The 24490-nt window shown below is 39.6% G+C and overlaps 1 protein-coding gene across 1 annotated transcript in view; it reads left to right on the top strand.

The window, feature by feature from the left end:
* Positions 1-24490, top strand: part of DLGAP2 (DLG associated protein 2) — a 103702-nt gene that overhangs the window by 21982 nt on the left and 57230 nt on the right. The window contains exons 3-4 of the mRNA XM_063291145.1: positions 6362-6509; positions 11002-11221. Of these exons, the coding sequence (XP_063147215.1) occupies positions 6362-6509; positions 11002-11221 (368 nt within the window). The remainder of the gene's footprint in view (positions 1-6361; positions 6510-11001; positions 11222-24490) is intronic.

Genomic DNA, 24490 nt, shown 5'->3' with positions numbered 1-24490 from the left:
CTATTTAAAGAAATGCTTCCTTTTTACCTCTCTCCCATGACTCAATTCATTCTGATGAATCTAGTTCATCGGAGGAGAAAAAAAACCCTCCTGTTTTATCCATACAATGCATAATTTTATATATCTCTCTCATATCCACCCCATTTAATTGTATTTTCTGAATGAAAAAGCCAAAAACTTAATGGCATTACAAGGCATTACAATATTGAAAGTTTTATTTTCAGTTTCTTTCCTATAATTCCCATGGTATTGGGCTTCTTCATAGCACTTATGTACCGGACTGGTATTTTCATTAAGCTTTCCACCAGAACTCCACAATTCCTTTTCTAGTCAGCCACTATCATCTGAGATCCCATCAGCCTGTAGGTGAAGGTAGCATATTTTGTCCCAGTATACATTGCTCTGACTCATCTTGTTAATATCTGCTGTCTCTGTTTGAATATATCCATTTGGAACTCATGATTGTTCTTTTTTTGTTTTAACCACCCTAAATAATTTAGCATCACCAGTTTGGTTATCTCACTGCTTACTTCTAACTCCAGATCAGTTATGAAAAAGATCAAAAGCACTGATCCCAATATTGATCTTTGCACCCCAATTGAGAGAACTGTCCATTTATTCCTACTCTCTGCTTTTTGTTCTTTAACCAGTTACCGATCCATAAGAGAGCTTCTCCTTATCACATGACTGCTAACTTTGCTCAGGAGTCTTTGGTGAGGGACTTTGTCAAAGCCTTTTGAAAGTCCAAGTAAACTATATCTTCTGGATCACCCCTATCTACATGCTTGTTGACACTGTCAAAGAACTCTAAAAGGTTAGTGAGAATAGGATTTATCTTTGCAAAAGCTCTTCTTTAGCAAGACTTGTTCTAAATGGTTATATTTATTTTGCGGAGGTTTACTTCCATTTTATTGTCATCTGGGCAAGACTTCCGTTGCTGAAAACCTTCTTTTCAGTTATAACTTCCATGATAATTCTCATTAACTATGCTGGTAACCACTTAGATTTGGTGGTATCTTTCCAAACTGCATCACATATTCCAACAGAGTGATTATTACTGTACATTTGAGTAAACCCCAAAGATTATAGAAAGTACTTAACCTCAAACTGTATTAAAGGTTTAACTTTCAACTTCCTTTTTAGTTTTCTTTCATTTAGTTGCCTCTGTGAAATCAAATGTTAGCTATTTTCTGCTTTGCAGTTTTCTACTTACGTATAAATGTGGCTTCTTTAAGGCAATGTCAGCATAAGTGCCCATAGCCTCTTGAAGCACCTTTCTGTCATTTCATCCAAAGTGCTGCACATCCCTAATTTTCACCTTTAACCTCTTGGTAGGTTTCTTCCTGAACTAGATGCTCCTTAATCTTCCCCAGAATTCACTTTAGCAGTGGCACATGTATGTGGTTGAGTGCCAGCAGTCTGAGCCCCTTTAGGTTTAAGCAGACCCTATCCTCCATTCATTCATTCATTCATTCATTCATTCATTCATTCATTCATTCATTCATTCATTAGATTTCAAGGCCACCCAACTCCAAAAGACTCTGGACAGCTTACAATTTTAAAAAAATATATAATATAAAAAGAAAAACATTAATACACAAATAGCCATACAAATAACAACCAAAAATCACCAGGGTCTTCACAAATACCTTAACTCCAGGCCTGGGAACAGAGCCAAGTCTTTACAGACCTACAGAACATTTGAAGGGTGGGAGCCATGTGTATCTCCGAGGGGATACTGTTCTAGAGGGCAGAGACAGCAAGAGAGAAGGCATACTTCGTCAGTCCCACGGGATGAAAATATTTAACTGAAGGAACCCAGAGTGCACCCACTCTGCCTGATTGTACTGTTGGAGATGTAGTGAGAAACATCCATTTCTGCCTGCACCACTGCATTTTGTACCAGCTGTAGCTCCCAGATGGTCTCCAATGGCAGCCCCATGAAGACCACATTGCAATAGTCCAGTCATGAGGTGACTAGGGTGCAAGTGACCATCTGAAGAGCCTCCCAGTTTAAGAAAGAGCACAACTGGCGTATGAAGTAGGCCTGTGCAAAAGCCCTCCTAGTCAAGCTGCAACCTGCTCTTCAACCAGCAACTACAAGTTCAGGAGGGGCCCCAAATTGCTTGCTAGTCTCGAATAGGGAAGTGAAACCCTTCCAATTTTATCACAATTGAGCCTGAGTCTGTTCTTCATCCTGACCCAAACAGCCTCCAGACAGCAGGTCAGTACATTGACAGCTTCACATGCAGAGCCTGGAGTTGTATACAATTGAGCATCATCAGCATACTGATGATACTGGACCTCAGACTGACAGATGACCTCACCCAGTGGTTTCATGTAGTTATTCAGCAAGAGGGGTAAAGGAGTCTAGCCCTGACAAACCCCACAATGAGGGGCTGTAGGGTTTACCTCTCCCCCCACCCTTGTCAACACCAGCTGGAACCAACCAGAGGAGGAAGGCCAACCACTGTAGCACAGTGCCACCAACTTCTCACTCCTGCATCTAGTCCAGAAGGATACCATGGCCGATGATATTGAAAGATGCGAGAGTTCTAGGAGCACAATGTTGGATGCACCATCTCCATCCCAGATCCACCAAAGGTCATCAACAAGCAAGACCAGTGCTATCTCAGTATTGTACCCTGGCCCAAAATCTGTCTGGAATGGATCCAGATAATCCATCTCCTCCAAGACCCTCTGCACCTGCTGTTCAATCACTCTCTTAACAACTTTCCCCACAAAGGGAAAATCCAGAATGAAAGGGTCTAGCAATGGCCTCTTGAGAAGGGGGCACGCCACCACCTCCTTCAAGGCTGGAGAAACCCCCTCCTTCAAGAAGCAAACACCATTGCATGGTCCCAATCACAGGTCACCTCTCGGGCTGCCTTGACAACTCAGGAGGAGCCTGGATCTAACAATCAGGTGGCTAAATTCACAGTTTAGGGGACCTTGTCCACTTCATCAGAAGTCACAGAATCAAACTCAGGCCAGATAACATCACAGGACTATGCCCTAGGCAATTCATTTGGACCTGTTCCAACTCCAAGATTTTATCTGCCACATAGCAGCCTTCCTCCCCCAGCCTGCTCCTCACCACAGCCCTGTAGATACTCCTGGGATCTGTCTCTCCCCAGCAAGGAACAGGTCACCCTAAGAAGAGCTGCTGGGCAGCTATCGGCGAATGCAATGAAGGCAGAGAAATAATGTTTCCTAAGCCCAGCTTGCCCCAAAATATTTCCCAGGGCTTAATAAATATAAATCCCTTCTACTCATGCTACCATTTTCTTTATATCTTGAGATTTCTCATTTCTTCTTTCTAGTGTGCAGAACAGTTAGCATTTCAGAGAAAGCTGGATTTTAGCATTTAGACATTTATCAAAGCTTAAATTTGGAATCCAGGAGTTAATGACAACTTGCTTAAATCATTGTTAGGATGTGCACAATAATTTATTCCAATTTAGCACTCTCTGGATTCTGCTGACCAAGTAATCAGTTCCTTTATCCTGCTGGAGCCATACTGATGCAACTCTTTCAAAAGTTTCCTCTTCTCTCCTAATATTACAGTAACCCACAGGTTATATATTTAATTAAATAAATACTTTAAGGCACAAAGGGATAGCTGTTTATTCCCCAGAAATAGATGCCTTCTAAGGGGTTGCTTCCCTATTCTTTGCTGATCATCCTCTTTGCAGCCCACATTGTCCTTCTGGAAGCATGACATTGTTTCCCATATCCTTGTTGTTACTTTAGGTGATAGTCATTCAAGAATCTGGCAGGAGTTTTTGTAAAACACAAGTTCTTTACTTATTGCTTTTACCTCTTCACCATATACTATTGTACTAAGTGACTGCCTGATAGCTAATTTTTCCAGTACCTGTCGTAAAGCTTCTTTCCTATCTGCTGCCCTAACTTTTTCATATAGTTCTATGTATATTGCAACAGAAGAACCTGTCCACTAACTCTTGTGTCTTATCTTGAGTACACTTAAATCAGATTGCACTTTAATTATGTTGTGAATTTAAGCAGGTTGCCTGAAGAAGACTTATTTACCATTCAAGATTTTGCCAAGCTACCAAATGAACGGATATAATAAGAGTATAATCTAAGCTAACATTAATAATGTTAAGCTATGCTTGAAGATAAACTGAAGCAATTTAATTTGATTTGAATAATTCATAGTAATGTTTAACTGCAGCATGTATTAATGGCAGCAATACAGCAGGCATTAAGTGTACATTGTAAAAACAAATGTAACCTATTGCTAACTTGATTAAGAAATGGCGTCTTAGTAAATGTGTTGCAACTCTCAGCTTTCATGACTAGACTGTGGTATGTTTTAATGCAGGATTTGCACTTTCCCTGGGAATTTGTTTCTCTGACATATTTAACAGAAACTTGCTGATTTTTCTATCAAATTCCATTCAGTGTAGAATGCAGCAATGTATTGTTACTTGCTCGTTCTTATTCCTATTATAGGCAGAACAGAATGTAAGATTCTGATAACATTCACCTCTTGCCTATACCCAAGTGAAAGTTGTTTTAAGTATAATGTATTGAGTTTCAGAGATACTTTCCATAAATATTTACAGCACACATCATATGCTGTAGTAATGAATTGAACATGGAAATCCTAGGATTAAATAAAAGGGATTAAAGTTATAAGACCAGTTGTTATAGTTACATTTATCATTTGGTTGCATATGTTACTTGGGTTTTCCCTTTTCCCAAGGTTCTTTAAGATTTTCTAGGTGTTTTAAGGCACTTTTTAATTTAACATGTTAATATTTACCTTTCAAAGGAACATCACTTCAGCAAAAAAAAAAGGTCTTTACACGGACTGCTGACATTCAAGTAATGCAGTAAGACAGGCCAGCAAAAGTTTAACAGTTTTAGGTCAGATTGATGTCAGCAGGAAAGGCAGAAGTATTCTGAACACTTAATTATCCCATTGACAAGAATATTCTCTAAAAGGTGATTAAAGTCTATGGTGGACTTTCATCTTTTGTTCTCCAATTAGCCTTTGCTAAATTTGCTATTTTTATTGATAACAAGCTTCTGTGAGAGCTGTACCCATTCCATTTTTCTTGGAATTAAGAATCATAATTACAAGATGGTTTCCTAATAAATATAAATAGCTAATTATTTACTAGAATTATTTAGTATCTACTTTCAGGGTGCAATAAGGAGGGATAATATATAATATCATTTACTAGGAACATAAGCATCAGCCCTGGGTCTGAGACATCTTCCTTAATGAAATGGGCAGTGCAGCCATCCCAGGAGATCCACTGCAAATGAATGAGAGGACAGAGTACAGATTAAACCATGTTCTCACCATAGTGGAGAAACTACTGAACACAAAATGTCCAACACACTGAAATGTAGTATACAGGTGTCCCTCGACTTACGACCCTTTGTTTAGTGACCGTTTGTATTTATGATGGTTGCAGCATCCCGGGGTCATGTGATTGCCTTTTCCAGTCTTCCCAGCCAGCTTCTGACAAGCAAAGTCAATGGGGGAAGCCAGATTTGCTTAACGATCACATGATTCACTTAACAACTGTGGTGATTTGCTTAACAGTCATGGCAAAAATGGTTGTAAAATCAGGCATGACTCACTTAATGGTCACTTCACTTAGTGACAGAAGTTCTGGTCCCATTTGCGATCATAAGTCGAGGACTACCTGTAATACAAAACAGAGAAAGAAAGATCTCAAATGCTAAGCATAAAAATGGAAAGAACTGACCGGCAGATCATAGTTTTGGGGGGAAATGTTAATGATATTATCTGGGTTGCAGAATGAATCTGAATTACCAGCAAGGGGCCATACCATTATCAATTATTGCTATTATAGGTTGTTATTGCAGAATTGTTTAGATTCTTTAGCATAAACTGAATGTTATACACTTCAAAAATACATAGGGGAAATGATCTTTGGGACTGTAAGCTTTGGGGAAGATTTGAGCATTAAGCCTAAATTTTGAGTACTCCCTGAAGTAGGATGTCAGCAAGTTTGAGAAAAGCTTCACTGATCTGAGTGTTTCAGAATTCTTAAGTACTTATTATGCTATTAGCGATCACAGTAGAATTTCGGCAGGGCTGATCTTGTACATGTCCCATTTTGACCAGATGGTTAGTATTGACAGGGCCAGAATGTACCTAGGAATAGAAGAGGCGAAATCCATCACATGTTCTTTTTCCATTGGGAGATTACAGTTATCAGTGCTACAGATGCCCACTATGCAGAAATCACATTTATTTTCTTTATTAAGATACTTTATATAAAACATTTTTCAGCTCTTTCAGGTATGTTCTTGTCATAGTTTTTCAAACTTTGTTTCTATCTTTCTTTAATAGTCAGAGCTATCTGCAAGCTACCAGTGAAGTGCCCGGTGGCCATACCCTGGATCCTTCGGCAAACTACAATTCCCCTAAGTTTCGATCAAGGAATCAGAGCTATATGAGAGCAGTCAGCACACTCAGTCAGGCCAGCTGCCTTAGCCAGGTTGGATTTTTTTTCCTGTTATGCATTTTACAATAATATTAATAATTATAGGGTTTTTTAAACAAATTCAGGAGTTTGACCACATGTCCCAGGCTTATAATCAATAATTTCATATTTTATTTCAGAGGTAATTTAGAGAAATTAAATCTGGAATAATTCCAAATCAGATAAAGGGAATATTAATGGCTTAACATATTTCAAATATTCTAAAAGAAAATATTGAACTAAAGCTACTGGTTATTTTCCAAAGCTGAGCGCTTTGTTTATGTGCAATTTAATAATTTTTTTGTAATAGAAACCAGAAGAGTCTTGGGCTGCTTACAGACTGTAGTTTGTAAATAGTAGTGTTCAATGATTTCACATATGTACCTAACAAAAACAATTGACAAGTGGAAAAAATAATTTGTAGATACCAATTATTTGCTCCATCACTATATATTTTATGGCAAATAGTTTATTTCTTTGATACTGTATATGAGAAATAGCCCACTGAGTTAATACATCCTAAAGTCAATGCGTGCATTGCACTGAGTAATTTGCAAAATGTGATCACAATTAGGAATAATTAGTTTGCCCTCATTTATACCTCAACTTGTATCTACAAAGTGGCAGATAAATAAATGATTAGCTTCTTTTTTTCATTAGTATTTTAAGAAAAAAGCTGAGCTGGAAATATAATGGGAATAGTCAGCCTATGGGCCATATGCAGTTCCACAGTCCCATTTTTGCAACTACAGTATCTGAATCTACCCCAATATTGCATAGGTAAAATCTGGAAATAAACCATATAATTTTGGTGGTGTATTTTTTCACTTTTAAAAGGAAACCCCAAATTAAAATGGATTCATCATACCTTTGCAGGCATAAACTACATACATTGCCTTTACGCCCAGATCCAAAAGACATCAAAAAGACCTGGCCCACCCAGTGACACCATCACCATTTCCCCCGGAGGCATGTACCTCCACTCCTTCTCTGGCTTTAAAGAGAATCCTTTTTCTGTTCTGTAGCATAGATCTCTGGAATCTGAAGCCACTTAATGTTAAACTTTGATGCTTCTGGCTTTGGTATGCCTTTCCTATTTAGGTGTAGAAAGTTTAAACTGGAGCAAGAGTTTTTTATGCATTCAATCACTTTCCATGTAGCATTGCTTTGTAGTTGTTATTGCTGAGTTCCAACAGTTAATTCTAATAGTTCCAATTGTGGTTGCCCACCATTATTGTAACGGGCTTAACTGAAATAGCTTTAGTTAGGAAAATCTGAGCAGCATGGGAAGGAGAAGGGTTCTTGCCAACCGTGTGCATCTCTCGCCTGGGTACAAGAGTCCCAGCAGCTACTGGTGGTATAGAGACTATAGCCAATTTCCAGTGCTGCAAATATATAGAGCAGGTTTGCAGAGCCAGATTGCTGCCACCCAAACAGCAATCCAGTATCTCCTCTTCCTCCTCTTCCTCTCTTTTGCAAGGCTAAACAGAAAATGCAGCTGGCACCTTTCTAGAGTCTTGTGCTGTATACAGGGACTGCTGCCTTCTGCCCTCTGGGACGCCATTCTGGTCAAGATTTGTACAGACCCCACCCTGGCCCTGTTTAAACAAGCCCTTAAAACCTGGCCTTATTCCTAGGACTTGGATTAGAATGGGTGGTAGACCTCTTATGGGATATTTGGTTTTGGTTTTTTTTAACTGATTGTTTCTTTTCTCTGGGTACTCTTTTGATACTCTTTTGATGTTTTTATTGTATTTTGTAAGACAGGCAGAGTCATAACAAATTGGGGCAGAAATCAATATCACTCAATCAATCACAGGTCCTCTTGGGTTATATGACCTCATAACATCTTGTATTATTAAATATTAGAAGAGGAAAAGGAAGTACAGCCTGATAATTCATTTTCAATCATATTTCAGTTGTGGCTGGGGGATTACGCCCACCAAGGACATAAAGTCCTATATCACCACTTGGTCACATAATACTTGGAACAGGTTCTGTTTTGAAAATAAGTCTAGTGTCAGACCTACAAGGTAGACCAGACTAAGAAACCAATGCCATATAGGTCAGGACTACTTTTATTGTAACAGAATCTTGCAAGTCTGAAGGTACTTTCCCCCTCCCTTACTTTATCCTCATGTGAACTAGGGATGGCCTTGTCTGAGAGATTTCTGGAGTTATTTCTTGGCCTGGGCTCAAGCCCTGACCCTTGCCTTGGTAGCAACTCTTCCCCCTGTCCTTCAAAGCCATTCCCTTTACCCACTAGTGTGACAAAAGAGATGGCTATGTCCACATGGCATTTGGAGTTTGCTAGGTATATCTCCTACCACTTCTGCAGAAGACCAGAGGACAATACCAGCTGAGGGTAATGTAGATTTGATAGAAGCTCTTCTTCCCCAGATGTTCCACATCATATGCATTCTTTGTACCTCTACAAAGCATCCATCTCCACTGCAGAAGAGGATAATACACCATTTTTGCTCTCCCTTTCAACAGAAAACAAAGATCCTATCTGCTAGCAGATTGGGTTTGCAAGTAAAGAAATAAGACGTTCCTCTTCATCATACTTATAATTGTGCTGGTCCATCTTTCTTTCTTAATATATCTTTCTTTGTTTATATAAGGTAATTCAAAATAAGAATGTTTGTCTCTCCAAAGTACATTTAATATGATTAGAATTTATTGATTTATCAAATTTGTATGCTGCTCGACTCCCTATGACTCTGGGAGAATTGAAATAATAATTACAAGCATTGAAAAATAATTATTTTCAGACTAATTTTATTATGGAGGTGTATTTATGGAACATGACTGTATATATTCTGTGTGGATAGATACACCTCACTGAAATTATTTAATTAAAAAACACAATACATATTTAATCAACTTGTCCCCTTTCCTATTGGCATAGTTCAAGCAGTATTACTGGGGTGGGGAGCTAAGTGCCAGCAGTCAGAACTGTTGATGAGCATAGCTGTCAACTGGGCTATGGTCAAGAAAACAAGTGGGAGACCTGTTTCTTTTCAGATGTTGCTGAATTCTACATGCAGCAGCCCTATCTGGCTTGCTGGAAGTGTGGCTCAACAATATCTAGGTTGTCACAGGTTTCCTGCCCTGGTCTAGGATTTCCCATGAAACAGACACTTCTTGAAACATTTTTTAAAAAAATAACATGTGGAAAGCAATGTGCTTTTGTTCTCCTCATATTGAGAGGTATGCCACTAAATGAGCTTACTGGCACCATTAAATGCAGCACCAAGAGAGAACCTATACGGCATGTGAACAATGTAGAGGAAAGAATGTATTTCCTCTAGTCTGCTGTACTAATTCTTATTTCTTGTGGTTTCTCTCTTTGCACCTTGCACCTGACATTGTGACAGTGTGCTGCTCTCCTGGTAATAGAGTGCAATTCAAGCAGAACTCTTAAGAGGGGACTATTTTGAATACATAGAGTAGAACACCCACAAAAGTCTAGTTGCATCAGATGATTCTAGATGGTGGTCACCTTTCCTGATGTTTAACTCTGCTCCTTAGATGTGGTTTTTTTGTTGTTGTTCTACTCCCATGAATACCTCTGATGCACAGAATAAGCAGTGTTTCATGGACTGGCCATTCAACTATCTGAAAGAAATGACAGCTGGAATACATATTTTCCTGGTCAAATGTAGCAGGAGATTATAATTTCCCTTTATGGTCTGGGGAAACTTCACTTGCTCATGTTCTCCCTTACCTCTTCTGCACCAGGGAAGAAAACCTCACTTTACAGTTTGAAATACAGCATAATTTCCCATTATATCCAGATTTGGGGAAACGATTAGTCCATCCACATTAAGATCAAACCGGTTCCAGGTCAGAGTTGGTTAACTAATTCTAGTTTGAACAAACTAGTGTCCTGTTTTGGGACCTACCTATCCAACCCTTCTTCCCTCACACACAGCAAACTAAAGGAAGGAAGGACAAACACACGAGCCCAGAACTCATGGTTAAACATGAACAGTTAATGAAATTATTTTGTCATTTTCCCCAAAACTGCTTATTCATTTAAGATTTGAGAAACAGAGTATTTTAGCTGTATTTCTGTTTTGTTTTCAAGATGATTCCTTGAGAAAGGGAAAATGATGGTGAAGGGAAAACAGGCTAACAAAATTAGGACAACCAGCTAGAATCCATCAGCTTTAGGAGGTTCTGTGTCTTGTTGTTCCTGCTATTTATTTAATGTAATGAATTAAAAACCAGTATCTGAAAATGTTCTTTCAGACCAACACCAGAATTAAAAGAGTCTGCTTAGCTCTCAGTTGATGGCAAAGAGAAGCTAATTTCAATTAAGTTGATGCCAACTGCTGCATTATAAGAATGTAGAGGAGGGGGCAGAAGGGGCAAATGGGGTTGTTGTATTAATGTTGAGGTAATATCTCTTTTGAGCTCTGGTATTGTATTGTAGCTGAATGCATTTCTGCAAAGCCAGGGGGAAAAAAACCCACCAAATGTAATGTTGTTGTTTATCTAGATGAGTGAAGCAGAGGTCAATGGGCAATTTGAATCTGTTTGTGAATCAGTGTTTAGTGAAGTTGAAGCTCAGGCAATGGATGCCCTTGGCTTGCCAGGCTGTTTCCGAACCAGAAGCCACAGTTACTTGCGCGCCATTCAGGCTGGTTATTCTCAAGACGATGAATGTATCCCTGCAATGGCATCTTCTAATATCACCTCAACAATCAGGTCAACAACAGGTGAGTATTCTACTTTATACCTTTTGTAATCAGCTGTTTTACATCTAAAATGATGAAAATACAGAAGATGGTGATGAATTGAAAGCTACATATGCAACTCAACTATGTGATGAGCAAAAAAAATATTTTAGCTCTAATATTAATTTATATTTTGCATAATTTTATTATGTTGATTTTATATATTGATTTATATTTATATGCTGATTTTATACATTGATTTATATTTTGCATAATTTTAGGTCGTTAGGACCTTGTGCTATCTTTTAAGCCTGAGCTTTCTTAGCTCTGTGGTAGGTTTCAAAACCTGCTCATGCTTTTATCCCTGAAATTATAATAACCCAGTTGTCTGAAAGGCAACACTGAAATGACACCGGTTGCTTTACAGTCTCATGATTCATGAATTGCTTGGATATTGATGGAGAAAGATTGAGAAAATGGCAGAAGGAGTAGAAGGAAGGAGAGAAAGAAAGAGAACATAGTTCCTGCTCTAAGCCAAGTACAGAAAGAATCCTGAAAGCACCCTAACTAAGAGGAAGTGTACATATTTTTCTACATAAATCATGGTCATGCCATTTATATGAAGGCTTTTCAATACATTCACAGCTTCCTATAAATGATTTGTAAAGAGAATTGTGTTACGTCCAAGCTCAGAGCCTGGTTGAATCTCAGCATTCTCTCTCTCTCACCAGGGGACTCCTCAGGGACATGCCTTTTAATTAATTAATCCCTCTGATGCATCATGCAGTAACCTTGGATGTACTCTGCACACAGTTACAAGACTATTGCAGGCATTACAAATGCTGCTATACCACTCACTTTTCAGCAGTTAGTCCTAGGAGGTTGTCTCTTCTCCTTCCATCCAAAGCCTGCCAGAGTCAAAAGGTGCCTCCTAACAGTTTGGTTAAGATGTCACCGAGCCTTTAAAATTCTCTGCTAAAATTCCATACATTCAGTCAATGCAACATGGCCATGCTGCTGACATCCAGATCAAGCCATAGATTCTTTTAAGTAAAATGTGTTCATAAGACTCAATATCCAGACCAGCTGGCTTGAATTAAATTTCTCCTTTCTTGTAACATTAGTGTTTATGAGTTCTTTCATCCTAATACGAATAAGAGGTTTGAGGGAAAAGGAAAGGGGAAGGGTAAGTAGGGGAAAGTCCATTGAGATCCTAGCAATGATGAGGCTCCATCGTTTCAGATCACTGTTTCTATACTGTGTGGTTTCTCTCAATTTTTACAAGTTGTCCTTTGAGGGCTGTTGACCTTTATTTTGAGCTCATCAATTTTCTTAATCATATGACTTCTAAACGCAGGCTTGTGTGAAGCAGGGGAGTGAGCAAGAGGAAGTAAAAGCTTCAGGGACAACTATTAACAGGGAGGAGAAAGTACTGCTGGTTCTTCCTCACAGTCTCTCCCAGAATTCTACCCATCTTCCCCTTTCATCTTTTCCTTGAATCCTGCTCTGTTACAGCTCTCTGGAGTCACTCCTCTCATTGGTTGAAGACCCCCTTCCCTTTTAGTGTTTTCTATAAATGGATATAACTAGACAACCCATCAGCTGTTGGGTCATTGTTTCAAGGTATTTCCTTACCTAAACAGAGAAACAGGATGACCACTGGCAAAAAAGCAGTGGGAGAGGGAGTGGCTTCCAACTTCCTGCCAGCTTCCCCATTGACTTTGCTTGTGGGAAGCTGGCAGGGAGCATCAGAAATCACTTCTCCTCCTCCTCGGCTGACCCACAGAACTGCCTGCCACTTTGCAGTTGGGGGAGGGGGGATAAAGGAAGGGGGAATAAAGGGAGCCACAGACCACAAGGAAAACTGCACCTCTGCTCCCCATCCCAGCATGTCCCCAAGGGCCCCCTCCCTCCAAGGAGAAGAGAGCTCACCCATCGACCACTGGCGCCCTCCAGCCAGCCCTGCCTCACCAGAAGGCATCTGAGTTGCTACTTCATCTTTCCCTTACCACCCACTGCCATTAAGAGATTTCAAATTTGAGCCTTGGTTCCAAAGCAGCCAATTCCCACATGTCCATTAGACCTTGCCACCAGCCAATTGGGCATAGGGGCCAGAGGGAGGCCGGAAAGGGGGCAAGGATACACCCCTCCCATCTTCCCTTGTGCCATGCAACCTGCGGGTTTCTGGGAACTGTAGTTGGAAGTGGTACTGAAGTGGCCACAACTTTGCCAAATTTCAATCCCATGGGAGCAATGGGTCCCAAATTTTGGATGCATTCTGTAAGTTAGCCCATTAGAGGTACCTTGGTGCAAAAAGTGTTGCCCTATGATGCTCCGTTTTGCCCAACTGAGGCTTACAAATAAACAGGCACAAGAGTTTTAGTATATAGATTAGTGTTTCAGAAGTCTTTATTTCTACAGTTTGAAGTTTCTCTTTCGGATGTCCCTGCATGATTAGTGCTATTACCATATTTCTTAATTACCTTTGGAAATTATAGTTCAGTCGGTATGACTGTTGTTTCTTAAACTGGCAATTTAATTAGCATCCAAATGCCTCACCGAGGCTTTTTCAGTAATGGCAAAAATTAGGGGACACTCACATACACACACAGAGAGACACAGGTATGCGTGCACATTCATATATACATATGTATGTTCACACATTATAAATTCAAGAAAGCATTCAGCAAAACACGTACATGTGATTTTTCTTTTCAACAACTGGTTCCATTGTTTTTGCAACCATATAGTTAGAAGGGGAAAGTTGGAAAATCAACAGTATTATAAATTATTGATGTAGGAGGTCTTCAGTGCTATTTTTATTTATTTCCAAATATTGATTCTCCATGTTCTAATTGCTTCTTCTTTGACTTACAGCATGTTCTAGCATAAGGTATGATTGCAGAGACCACAGGGCAGATGCTCTGTCTAGATGTATTGGGTACAACTCCCATAATCCCCAGTCAACTGGGCCATGCTGATTGCAATTGTTGTTTATTCGTTTAGTCGCTTCCGACTCTTCGTGACTTCATGGACCAGCCCACGCCAGAGCTTCCTGTCGGTCGTCAACACCCCCAGCTCCCCCAGGGACGAGTCCGTCACCTCTAGAATGTCATCCATCTGCCTTGCCCTTGGTCGGCCCCTCTTCCTTTTGCCCTTCACTCTCCCTAGCATCAGCATCTTCTCCAGGGTGTCCTGTCTTCTCATTATGTGGCCAAAGTATTTCAGTTTTGCCTTTAATATCATTCCCTCAAGTGAGCAGTCTGGCTTTATTTCCTGGAGGATGGACTGGTTTGATCTTCTTGCAGTCCAAGGCACTCTCAGCATTTTCCTCCAACACCACAGTTCAAAAGCATCTATCTTTCTTCTCTCAGCCTTCTTTATGGTCCAGCTCTCACAGCCATGTGTTACTATGGGGAACACCATTGCTTTAACTATGCAGACCTTTGTTGTCAGTGTGATGTCTCTGCTCTTAACTATTTTATCAAGATTTATCATTGCTCTTCTCCCAAGGATTAAGTGTCTTCTGATTTCCTGACTGCAGTCAGCACCTGCAGTAATCTTCGCATCTAGAAATACAAAGTCTTTCACTGCTTCGACATTTTCTCCCTCTATTTGCCAGTTATCAATCAAGCTGGTTGCCATAATCTTGGTTTTTTTGAGGTTTAGCTGCAAGCCAGCTTTTGCACTTTCTTCTTTCACCTTCATCATCAGGCTCCTCAGTTCCTCTTCGCTTTCTGCCATCAAAGTGGTATCATCTGCATATCTGAGATTGTTAATGTTTCTTCCAGCGATTTTAACTCCGGCCTTGGATTCCTCAAGCCCAGCATGTCGCATGATGTGTTCTGCGTACAAGTTGAATAGGTAGGGTGAGAGGATACAGCCCTGCCGTACTCCTTTCCCAATCTTAAACCAGTCCGTTGTTCCGTGGTCTGTTCTTACTGTTGCTACTTGGTCGTTATACAGATTCTTCAGGAGGCATACAAGATGACTTGGTATCCCCATACCACTAAGAACTTGCCACAATTTGTTATGGTCCACACAGTCAAAGGCTTTAGAATAGTCAATAAAACAGAAATAGATGTTTTTCTGAAACTCCCTGGCTTTTTCCATTATCCAGCGGATATTGGCAATTTGGTCCCGAGTTCCTCTGCCTTTTCTAAACCCAGCTTGTACATCTGGCAATTCTCGCTCCATGAATTCCTGAAGTCTACCTCGCAGGATCTTGAGCATTACCTTACTGGCATGTGAAATGAGTGCCACTGTTCGATAGTTTGAACATTCTTTAGTGTTTCCCTTTTTTGGTATGGGGATATAAGTTGATTTTTTCCAGTCTGATGGCCATTCTTGTGTTTTCCAAATTTGCTGGCATATAGCATGCATTACCTTGACAGCATCATCTTGCAAGATTTTGAACAGTTCAGCTGGGATGCCGTCGTCTCCTGCTGCCTTGTTATTAGCAATGCTTCTTAAGGCCCATTCAACCTCACTCTTCAGGATGTCTGGCTCTAGCTCACTGACCACACCGTCAAAGCTATCCCCGATATTGTTATCCTTCCTATAAAGGTCTTCTGTATATTCTTGCCACCTTTTCTTGATCTCTTCTTCTTCTGTTAGGTCCTTGCCATCTTTGTTTTTGATCATACCCATTTTGGCCTGGAATTTACCTCCAATGGTTCTAATTTTCTGGAAGAGGTCTCTTGTCCTTCCTATTCTATTGTCTTCTTCCACTTCCACGCATTGCTTGTTTAAAAATAATTCCTTATCTCTTCTGACTAACCACTGGAATTTTGCATTTAATTGGGCATATCTCCCCCTATCACTGTTGCCTTTTGCTTTCCTTCTTTCTTGGGCTACTTCTAGTGTCTCAGCAGACAGCCATTTTGCCTTCTTGGTTTTCTCTTTCTTTGGGATGTATTTTGTTGCCGCCTCCTGAACAATGTTGCAAACTTCTGTCCAGAGTTCTTCCGGGACCCTATCTACTAAGTCCAGTCCCTTAAATCGATTCTTCACCTCCACTGCATATTCCTTAGGGATATTAGTGAGCTCATATCTAGCTGATCTGTGGGTCTTCCCTAATCTCTTTAGTCTGATCCTAAATTGTGCAAGAAGAAGTTCGTGATCTGAACTACAGTCAGCTCCAGGTCTTGTTTTTACCGACTGTATAGATGTCCGCCACCTTTGGCTGCAAAGGATGTAGTCAATCTGATTTCGGTGTTGTCCATCTGGGGAAGTCCATGTATAAAGCCGTCTCTTCGGTTGTTGGAAGAGAGTGTTTGTTATGCAGAGTGAGTTGTCTTGGCAAAATTCTATCAGCCTATGTCCTGCTTTGTTTTGTTCTCCCAGGCCATGCTTACCTGTAATTCCAGGTGTCATTTGACTGCCCACCTTAGCATTCCAGTCTCCCGTGATGAAAATAACATCTCTTTTAGGCGTGTTGTCCAGTAGATGGTGCAGATCCTCATAGAACTGATCTACTTCAGCGTCTTCAGCATCTGTGGTTGGGGCGTATATTTGGATCACTGTGATGTTAGATGGCTTGCCCTGCATTCGAATTGAGATCATTCTGTCATTTTTTGGATTGTATCCAAGCACTGCTTTAGCCACTTGACTATTAATTATGAAGACTACTTCATTTCTTCTGTGGTCCTCTTGTCCACAGTAGTAGATCTGGTGGTCATTTGATGTGAAGTGGCCCATTCCAGTCCATTTCAGTTCACTGACGCCCAAAATGTCTATCTTTAATCTTGACATCTCACCAAGAACCACATCCAATTTGCCCTGGCTCATAGATCTTACATTTCAGGTTCCAATGGTGTGTTGATCCTTAGAACATCGGATTCACCGTTCACCACCAGCACCGTTGGCTGCTAGCCGTCCTTTCGGCTTTGAGCTAGCTGCGTCATCACGTCTGGGGCTAGTTGAGCTCATCCTCTGTTCCTCCCCAGTAGCATTTTGACCATCTTCCGACCTGGGGGTCTCATCTTCCGATGGTATACCGACATATCTCTGGTTGTACTGATCCATTTAGTTTTCACGGCAAGAATACTGGGGTGGGTTGCCATTACCTTCCCCAGGGATCGCATTTAGTCTGACCTCTCTGTCATGACCTTCCCGTCTTGGGTGGCCCTTCACGGTTTAGCTCATGGCATCATTGAGGTGCTCAAGCTCCAGCACCATGACAAGGTAACGATCCTTTGCTGAAGGCTGATTGCAATTATGGGAGTTGAATTCTAATATATCTGCAAGACCCAATAAATCTAAAGAGGCTTGCACTAGATTATATGATTAATAAAGATTCTGAGCTCAAAATTCTTGGGATATCTTGTATAGAAAAGGGGAAAAGGGCAAAGCCCTAATCTTGAGGCCTACATCAGATCTTTTTCTACCTAAGATGAGGTAGAAATGTAGTAGTCGTACCCTAATGCATAATATATATTCAAACTGACTAGCTCCAAATATTGGAGACCCTTACAGCATTCAGATGAGCTCTATTCAAATGTTTTAGATCCACAGGCAATTCTATTCTATTCTACAATAGAACAGTCCTATTGTAGAACAGAATTTTGCAAAACATCATTTTCAGATTCAGCCTATAGTGCTTCAGGTAGTCCAAGAAAGAGTCCTTGCAGGAGAGCCACTGCAGGCCAACACAGATAACATTGGGCCAGATAGATTGATTATATGATGGCAGCTTTCCGTATTCTAGAGGTGTGCTACAGAGCTTTATTGCATGGAGGCAATAAGGTCAGTATAAATCAGTTTGCAAAGCTATAACAGGAACAAATTAGAACGTTTACTTTTTAGCTTAATGGATATGATAGTTGTTGACATATTTACCCCCCTCCCCAAATCCTGCTGTGCTGCCTCATCATGGTGGGGGAGGGGTTGTTTCTGAGAGGGATGAGCCCCCCCAGGCCAGATGGCACTTGACATGCTACTGAGGAAGAGCGGAGGATCTTTCAGAGTACGAATGGTGTTCATAATGTGGCTAGATGAAAGCCTCTGGGATATCTGGTTGCTGATGTTGCCGTACAGGAAAAGAAAATCCAAAGCTGCAAAGATAGAATTACAGTAGGAGTATGGAACGTAAGAAGCATGAACAAAGGAAGGGTCAACGCAGTGAAAGATGAAATGAAACAACTACAAATTGACATCTTAGGCATCAGTGAATTGAGAAGAACTGGGATTGGACACTTTCAGTCAGAAGATCACACTGTTTATTACTCAGGAATTGAAAAACAAAGAAGGAATGGTGTTGCTTTTATAGTTGGGAAGGGTATATCAAGAACAGTACTTGGCTACAGTGAAATTAATGACTGAATAATATTGACTAGAGTTCATGGACAAACCTATAACATGATGATCATTCAAGTTTATGCTTCAGCACGATGCAGAAGAAGAGGAGGTTCATAAGTTTTGTGATCAAGTTCAATTTGTGACTGGAGACTGGAAAGCCAAAGTTGGAAACATGAAAGAGGAAAATGTAGTTGGATTGCATGGCTTAGAAAACCAAAATGAAGCAGGAGACCGGTTTAACAATTTCTGCCACTCCAATTATTTCTTCATATCTAACACTGTCTTCAAGCAACCAAAACAATGCCTCTATATGTGGATGTCACCAGATAGAGTACATAGAAATTAAATTGATTATATTATTGCTAAGAGGAGGTGGAGGAGTTCCATTACAGCATCAGACATCACCAGGTGCTGACTGTGGAACAGATCATGAACTGCTCATGTGCAAGTTCCACGTTAAGCTAACGAAGAAGACAAAAGCAGGACAGTTTCCACAATATGATCTTGAACATATACCCACCATTTTCAAGAAGAACATTAGGAATCACTTTGAAATCCTGAACCTTGTTGATAGAGAATCAGAGGAATTATGGAATGAACTTAGAGAAGTTGTTAAGGATGAATGTGAGAAGAGGCTGCCGAAAATGAAGAGAAGAAAGCAAACTGGATGTCAGAACTAATTGTGGAAATTGCCAAGAAGAGAAGAGAAGCCAAAAGCAAGGAAGACAAAACTCTCAGATAGGAACTTAACAAAGAGTTTTGGAGAACCGCTAGAAGAGACAAGAAGCAGTATTACAACAACAACTGTAAAGATGGAAACAGAAGGAATAACAAGGAAAGTCTTCCAAAAGATGAAATAGATTGGCTCCAGGTTGGCAAAGGAGTGAGACAAGGTTGTATTCTCTCCCTTTATTTATTCAGCTTATATAGTGAATATATATTAAGCGAAGCTGGACTGGAAGAAGATGAGTGTGGTTTTAAAATTGGAGGAAGAAACATCAATAACTTGCACCATGCTGATGACACTACCCTGATAACTGAAAATGCAAAGAATCGGCAAGCCCTAGTAATAAAAGTCAAGGAGCACCATGAAAAAATGGGACTAAAATTAAATATAAAGAAGACCAAACTAATGACAACAGAACAACCAGCCTTAGAATCAACAATGAAGTTATCAAAGTGGTGGATAGCTTCTGCCTTTTAGGATCAACCATCAACAGTAAAGGAACAAGCCGTCAAGAAATCCACCAGAGACCAGCATTTGGTAGAGCAGCCATGAAGGCCTTAGAAAAGATATTCAAATCAGATTAGTGCAAGCCATGTGAAGCAAGGCTCTATGGAAGATGGACTTTAAAGAAGCAAGATAGAAAGAACATTGTTGCTTGAGACTCCTGAGAATACCATGGACAGCAAAGAAAACAAACCAATGGATCATTGAACAAATTAACCAATTTCTCACTTGAGAACAAATGACCAGGCTCAAATTATCCTACTCTGGACACATTATGCAAAGACCTAGGTCTCTGGAGAAGGGTCTAATGCTAGGAAAGGTGGAAGGAAAGAGAAGAAGAGGATGAACAGAAGCAAGGTGGATACTCAGTTATAGTAGCCATGAGTGTACCATTGGAAGAGCTGAAAGACCAGGTTAGGGACAGATCATCATGGCAAAAATCTATCTGTGTGATCTCTAAGAATAACAATAACTTGATGACATGTAATCAATCTATCAGTTGACATATTTGAGTATATACTGTATAGTAACTGCTTGTTCCTGAAATCTAGTTCTCCTTAGCTGCAGATGAGAAGACAGACCTGTTTCTGACCCCAAGACTTTTGAGCATAAAATATTTCATCATACAGGTAGAATCTCATATGAGCAAATGCTTTTTATTTTAAAACAGGATACAATTAATTAGCATTTTAGAGACAGTTAAGCGAAAACACTGTAACCAAACCACTTCATCATAAACCTTCAATTTCCATGTACAGGTTGATATATTTTCCTATGGAAGTTAATTTGTTTATATTCATTATTATAGTTCAGACAGAGGTTTACTATGTCATCTGTTATTTGTGAAAACAGGCCTTTGACCCTGCATGTACAGCTTTCAGAAATATAGTCAAATAACTGAAACAATATGTGGCATAATAAGGTTTAGGAGAGTTTTGAAGGTCAGGTTACCTCCTACAATATATGAACAGTCACATTCTCTGCTGGCTCCTGGACTGTTAATTCTCTTCCCCAACCAAGTTTCCTGGCTCCTTCATTATTCACTTCTAAAGCCTGCCCTCTTCTCTTTAGTTAACTAAATGCTTTTTGTTGTCTTTGTTGTTTACCCTATAAATATTTATTTTATTTATTTATTATTCACATTTCTATTATGCTAATATGATGATCATGCTGTTCTACTTGGGTTTGTTAGTTTATATTGCTGATATTTGATGATAATTAATCTATTTTATAAGCTTTCTCTGAAAATACATAAAGTGTGTAACCTATGAACAACAGGCATCATTCTTTTGTCCTTTCATTCCAAACAATTTACAATGTCAATTTCATAACTGATAATCTGAATATGACCTTTTGTTACAGTATTTATCTGTAGTCTTTTCCCCTTTGCAAAAAAAAAGTGACTTTTTTCACTTTTGACTCCAATCACGCAATGTAAACCATGGGACATTACTTTATAACACAGAAACGTGAATCTTTTTTGTATTTATAATACAAAAAAGCCACAAAGTATTGAGGAATGTCAGCAGGGAGTGGTAAAAAAAAAAAAATCAAAATGGCATCCACAACCATATAATCCAAGCCCCTCACCACACATGTAAAAAAGGGTCAGGGCTTGGATTGTATGATTGTAGCTGCAACATTGACTTTTTTGACCTCCTGTGGACAACTATGAATATTCTAAGGCAAAAAGTTCTCAGATGAAGGTGGTTTAGCTCAACATGAAGGTGGGATGTGAGGCTTAGATTTTGGACTGAGGTAGACCAGATAGGAAACATGGCCAGATGAGACATTTCTATTTTATTGTAAGGTTACATTAACAGAATCTTGCAAGTCTGAACGTACATTTCTCCCCCTGTTCCCTTTACAGCCCAAAAAACTAGGGAGGGTCCCTTCTGAGCTCTTGCCCCACCCACATTCCTGCTGCGGGCTAAGATGCCTTTTATCTGACCATTCCCTTAGCTGCGTCTCTTTGCCCTGTCTCCCAAGGTCACTCCCCACAGACCATTACATGGGCTGCCCAATGTACTGTATACACCTATGGCTTAACACACTCATTTCATCCCTTAAAATCTTTCCCCAAAGAGTTAAACACACCAAAAATCAATATAATTTTCAGCCATCCCCCCAGTAATCTCACCTATACATACTTCCAGAGTCATACTTTTTACAAAGAGAGAGATGTGACTTTCAATTAAAAAATATTGCCCACTGTTAGAATAAAGGAATATGTTCCCGGTGTGATCTTATCTTGACCTAAGATGATCTTAGTTATTTTTTACTTTGTTTATATGTTATCAGTAATGCCCAGTGCTAGTCTTAAAACAAAACTATTTTAGAATCTTCACGGGTCTTGATGCCACATTCCCGTTTTATACATTTGACATAAAAGTAGATCATCATGTTAATCAGGAATGATTTCAGAAAAAACAGAGTAATACATATTATTGTTATTCTAACCCAAGATTGGGGGAGTAAGTGGGTTAATGAGAAATATATTGAAGGACTGCTTACTGCTTTAGAGAAATCCATTTCACCTAAAAGAGACTTCTGCAACTTTGCCCCTTCCAGATGCATTGTGTTACAGTTCCCATTATCCTGCTAGTTCCAGTTCAACATATCTGGAGACCATCCAGTTAGGGAGAAAAAATTAACCTGAAAGGTTCTAATTCCCAATATATATCCTAGAAATTTCAACCTAAATCAAAAATAAATTGCACTACCGAGCTCAATGTGAAAGCAGCATAAACTCCAAGGAGCACTCCTTGGTAGAAAAGGATATAAATATGCCTTGTAGTATAGCCTGAAAATTGCCAAAGAGCTCCTGGCAGGTTATCAAAAGGAATGAGTCCCAAAGGAAAAGCCCCAAGTGAAAAGGCTCAGCTTCTGATCTCTTCAGCTTGATCCTGGGAATGGATAACAAGAGCTTGAAACTTGATGTTGGCTGGATTCATGGGATAGGGCTTGAAGGTCATTTTTAAAGCAAAGATCCTTGACCATTCTGGCTGGAGCTAAAGGTGAAAAAGTCCTGGGAATTTCTGCTCTTGAGGTTGATCAAGTAAGCAGGTCTTTAATAGACTTTGGGGAGCTGCATAAGGTCATGCTCTGTGGAATTTATGTAGATCAGTCTCAATCAGTCATCTTGTTGATCCCATAAAACCAGCAGTAAGGAGGTTACATCATTGGGAGAGTTAGACTTTAATAACTGTAGGGAAATAGCAAAGAGCAGCTTTAAAAATCTAAGCAGACCTAGCACACAGACACCAGCTATCAACAATTTCTATGAATATAATTATATAGTTCTGCTTGCATTTCTAAATCCAATTGATTCAAGAATGATCACACAGCAGGAGGAAATATAGTGCCTTGGAGATAATAAAATCTTCTCATATTTCCTTCAAAATGATTTGAGATGCAAATTATAGGATGTTGCCAAATCATCAGTGTTAACAGCTTACCTTCATGAGGTCACAAAAAAATAATTGGAGCAGTGTGGTGTAGATTCTTGACAAATTCTAACCCATGATTTATTGAACTGATATGAGAATGTGCTGATTATCTGGCACATACACTCTAAATATTTTCAACATTCAAATGCAGTCACTCCCACCGTGCAGTTTTTCAATCTGTCTTATTTGCTAACAGGAGTCATTATGTGGGGGTCATCCATATGACTTGAAACTTACGAAGTACATAACTGATACAGCTCTAATCTAATTAAGGTCTTTCCCTCTCTCTCTTTTTTTTGGGGGGGGGTATAGATCATCTTCAGTGTAAAAAGCAAACCAAATAGATTTTTTACAAGTGTTGTTTGTCTGCTTATTTTTACTGTTCAGAACAAAGTAATCAAGTAGGATGGGACAAAGATCCCATGAATAAAAATCAATCAAGATGCATCTCTTTTACCAGGCTTTTAATGGTTAATCTAGTATTAAGTTGCCAGATTCATGTGAAACACTTCTAATAATTGAACAGAGAGAAGTTTAAGAAGTTCAGCTTCTCGCTGCACTGGTGGTAGGGATCGCATCCTCAAAAACAATTGCCTTCAACTTGTTTTTGGAATTTAACATGCCCAGGCCTGTTTATCAGGGAGAAGTCTAGGCATCACAAACTTGGTTAATTATAGGAAGAGAGAAAGCCTAAAGTAGATGTTCATATCTATAGCAGGGTACGTGCATGTATGAATCCTGCAAGTTGCAGAGGATACTTCAAAGAAGTGTAGAAGTAGATATATAAGATTCCCCTGAGAGAGCTCATCTATTCCTACTTGAGATGTCCTCTCATTAGAAATTAATGAAACTGATGTACATCAAAGAAAAAAAAAGCAAGGCTATTCTAAATATACATATTGCCACCCTCTTCCTCTTTTATTTAGAAAGGATTATTTCAACATCCAAAATGCTGAACACTTTAGACTTATTTGGCACTTCATCATTCTTTTGGCAGGGTTTACATGTGAAGCGTGCTGTTGCAAATCAAATGCTGTTACAATTTCACATTATCAAATTTGTCAGATTAAAAATACTATTATGTGTAAAATTTTAAATTACTGTTAAGTCTTATATATTATTCTCTGGCAACTTCAGAAGTGAGTGATGGATTAAACTGCCTGCCTTCCAACGCTTTGGAAGCTTCTTAAGGATTCGTTCATATTTTTTATGGGGAACTTTCCCTGAATACAGAATATCTACTGCTGCTGATCATCTCCTGCCAAGTGTGTAGCAACAAGAATGAATTGAGCATGCATCCATAATCCTTTGCAATCTACAGGCCTCCATGAC

The sequence above is a fragment of the Candoia aspera genome, chromosome 1 (genome assembly GCF_035149785.1).
Source record: "Candoia aspera isolate rCanAsp1 chromosome 1, rCanAsp1.hap2, whole genome shotgun sequence".
Classification (NCBI taxonomy): Eukaryota; Metazoa; Chordata; class Lepidosauria; order Squamata; family Boidae; genus Candoia; species Candoia aspera.
The sequence above is the reverse complement of the archived record's forward strand: the minus strand, read 5'-3'. Positions and strand labels throughout refer to the sequence as shown.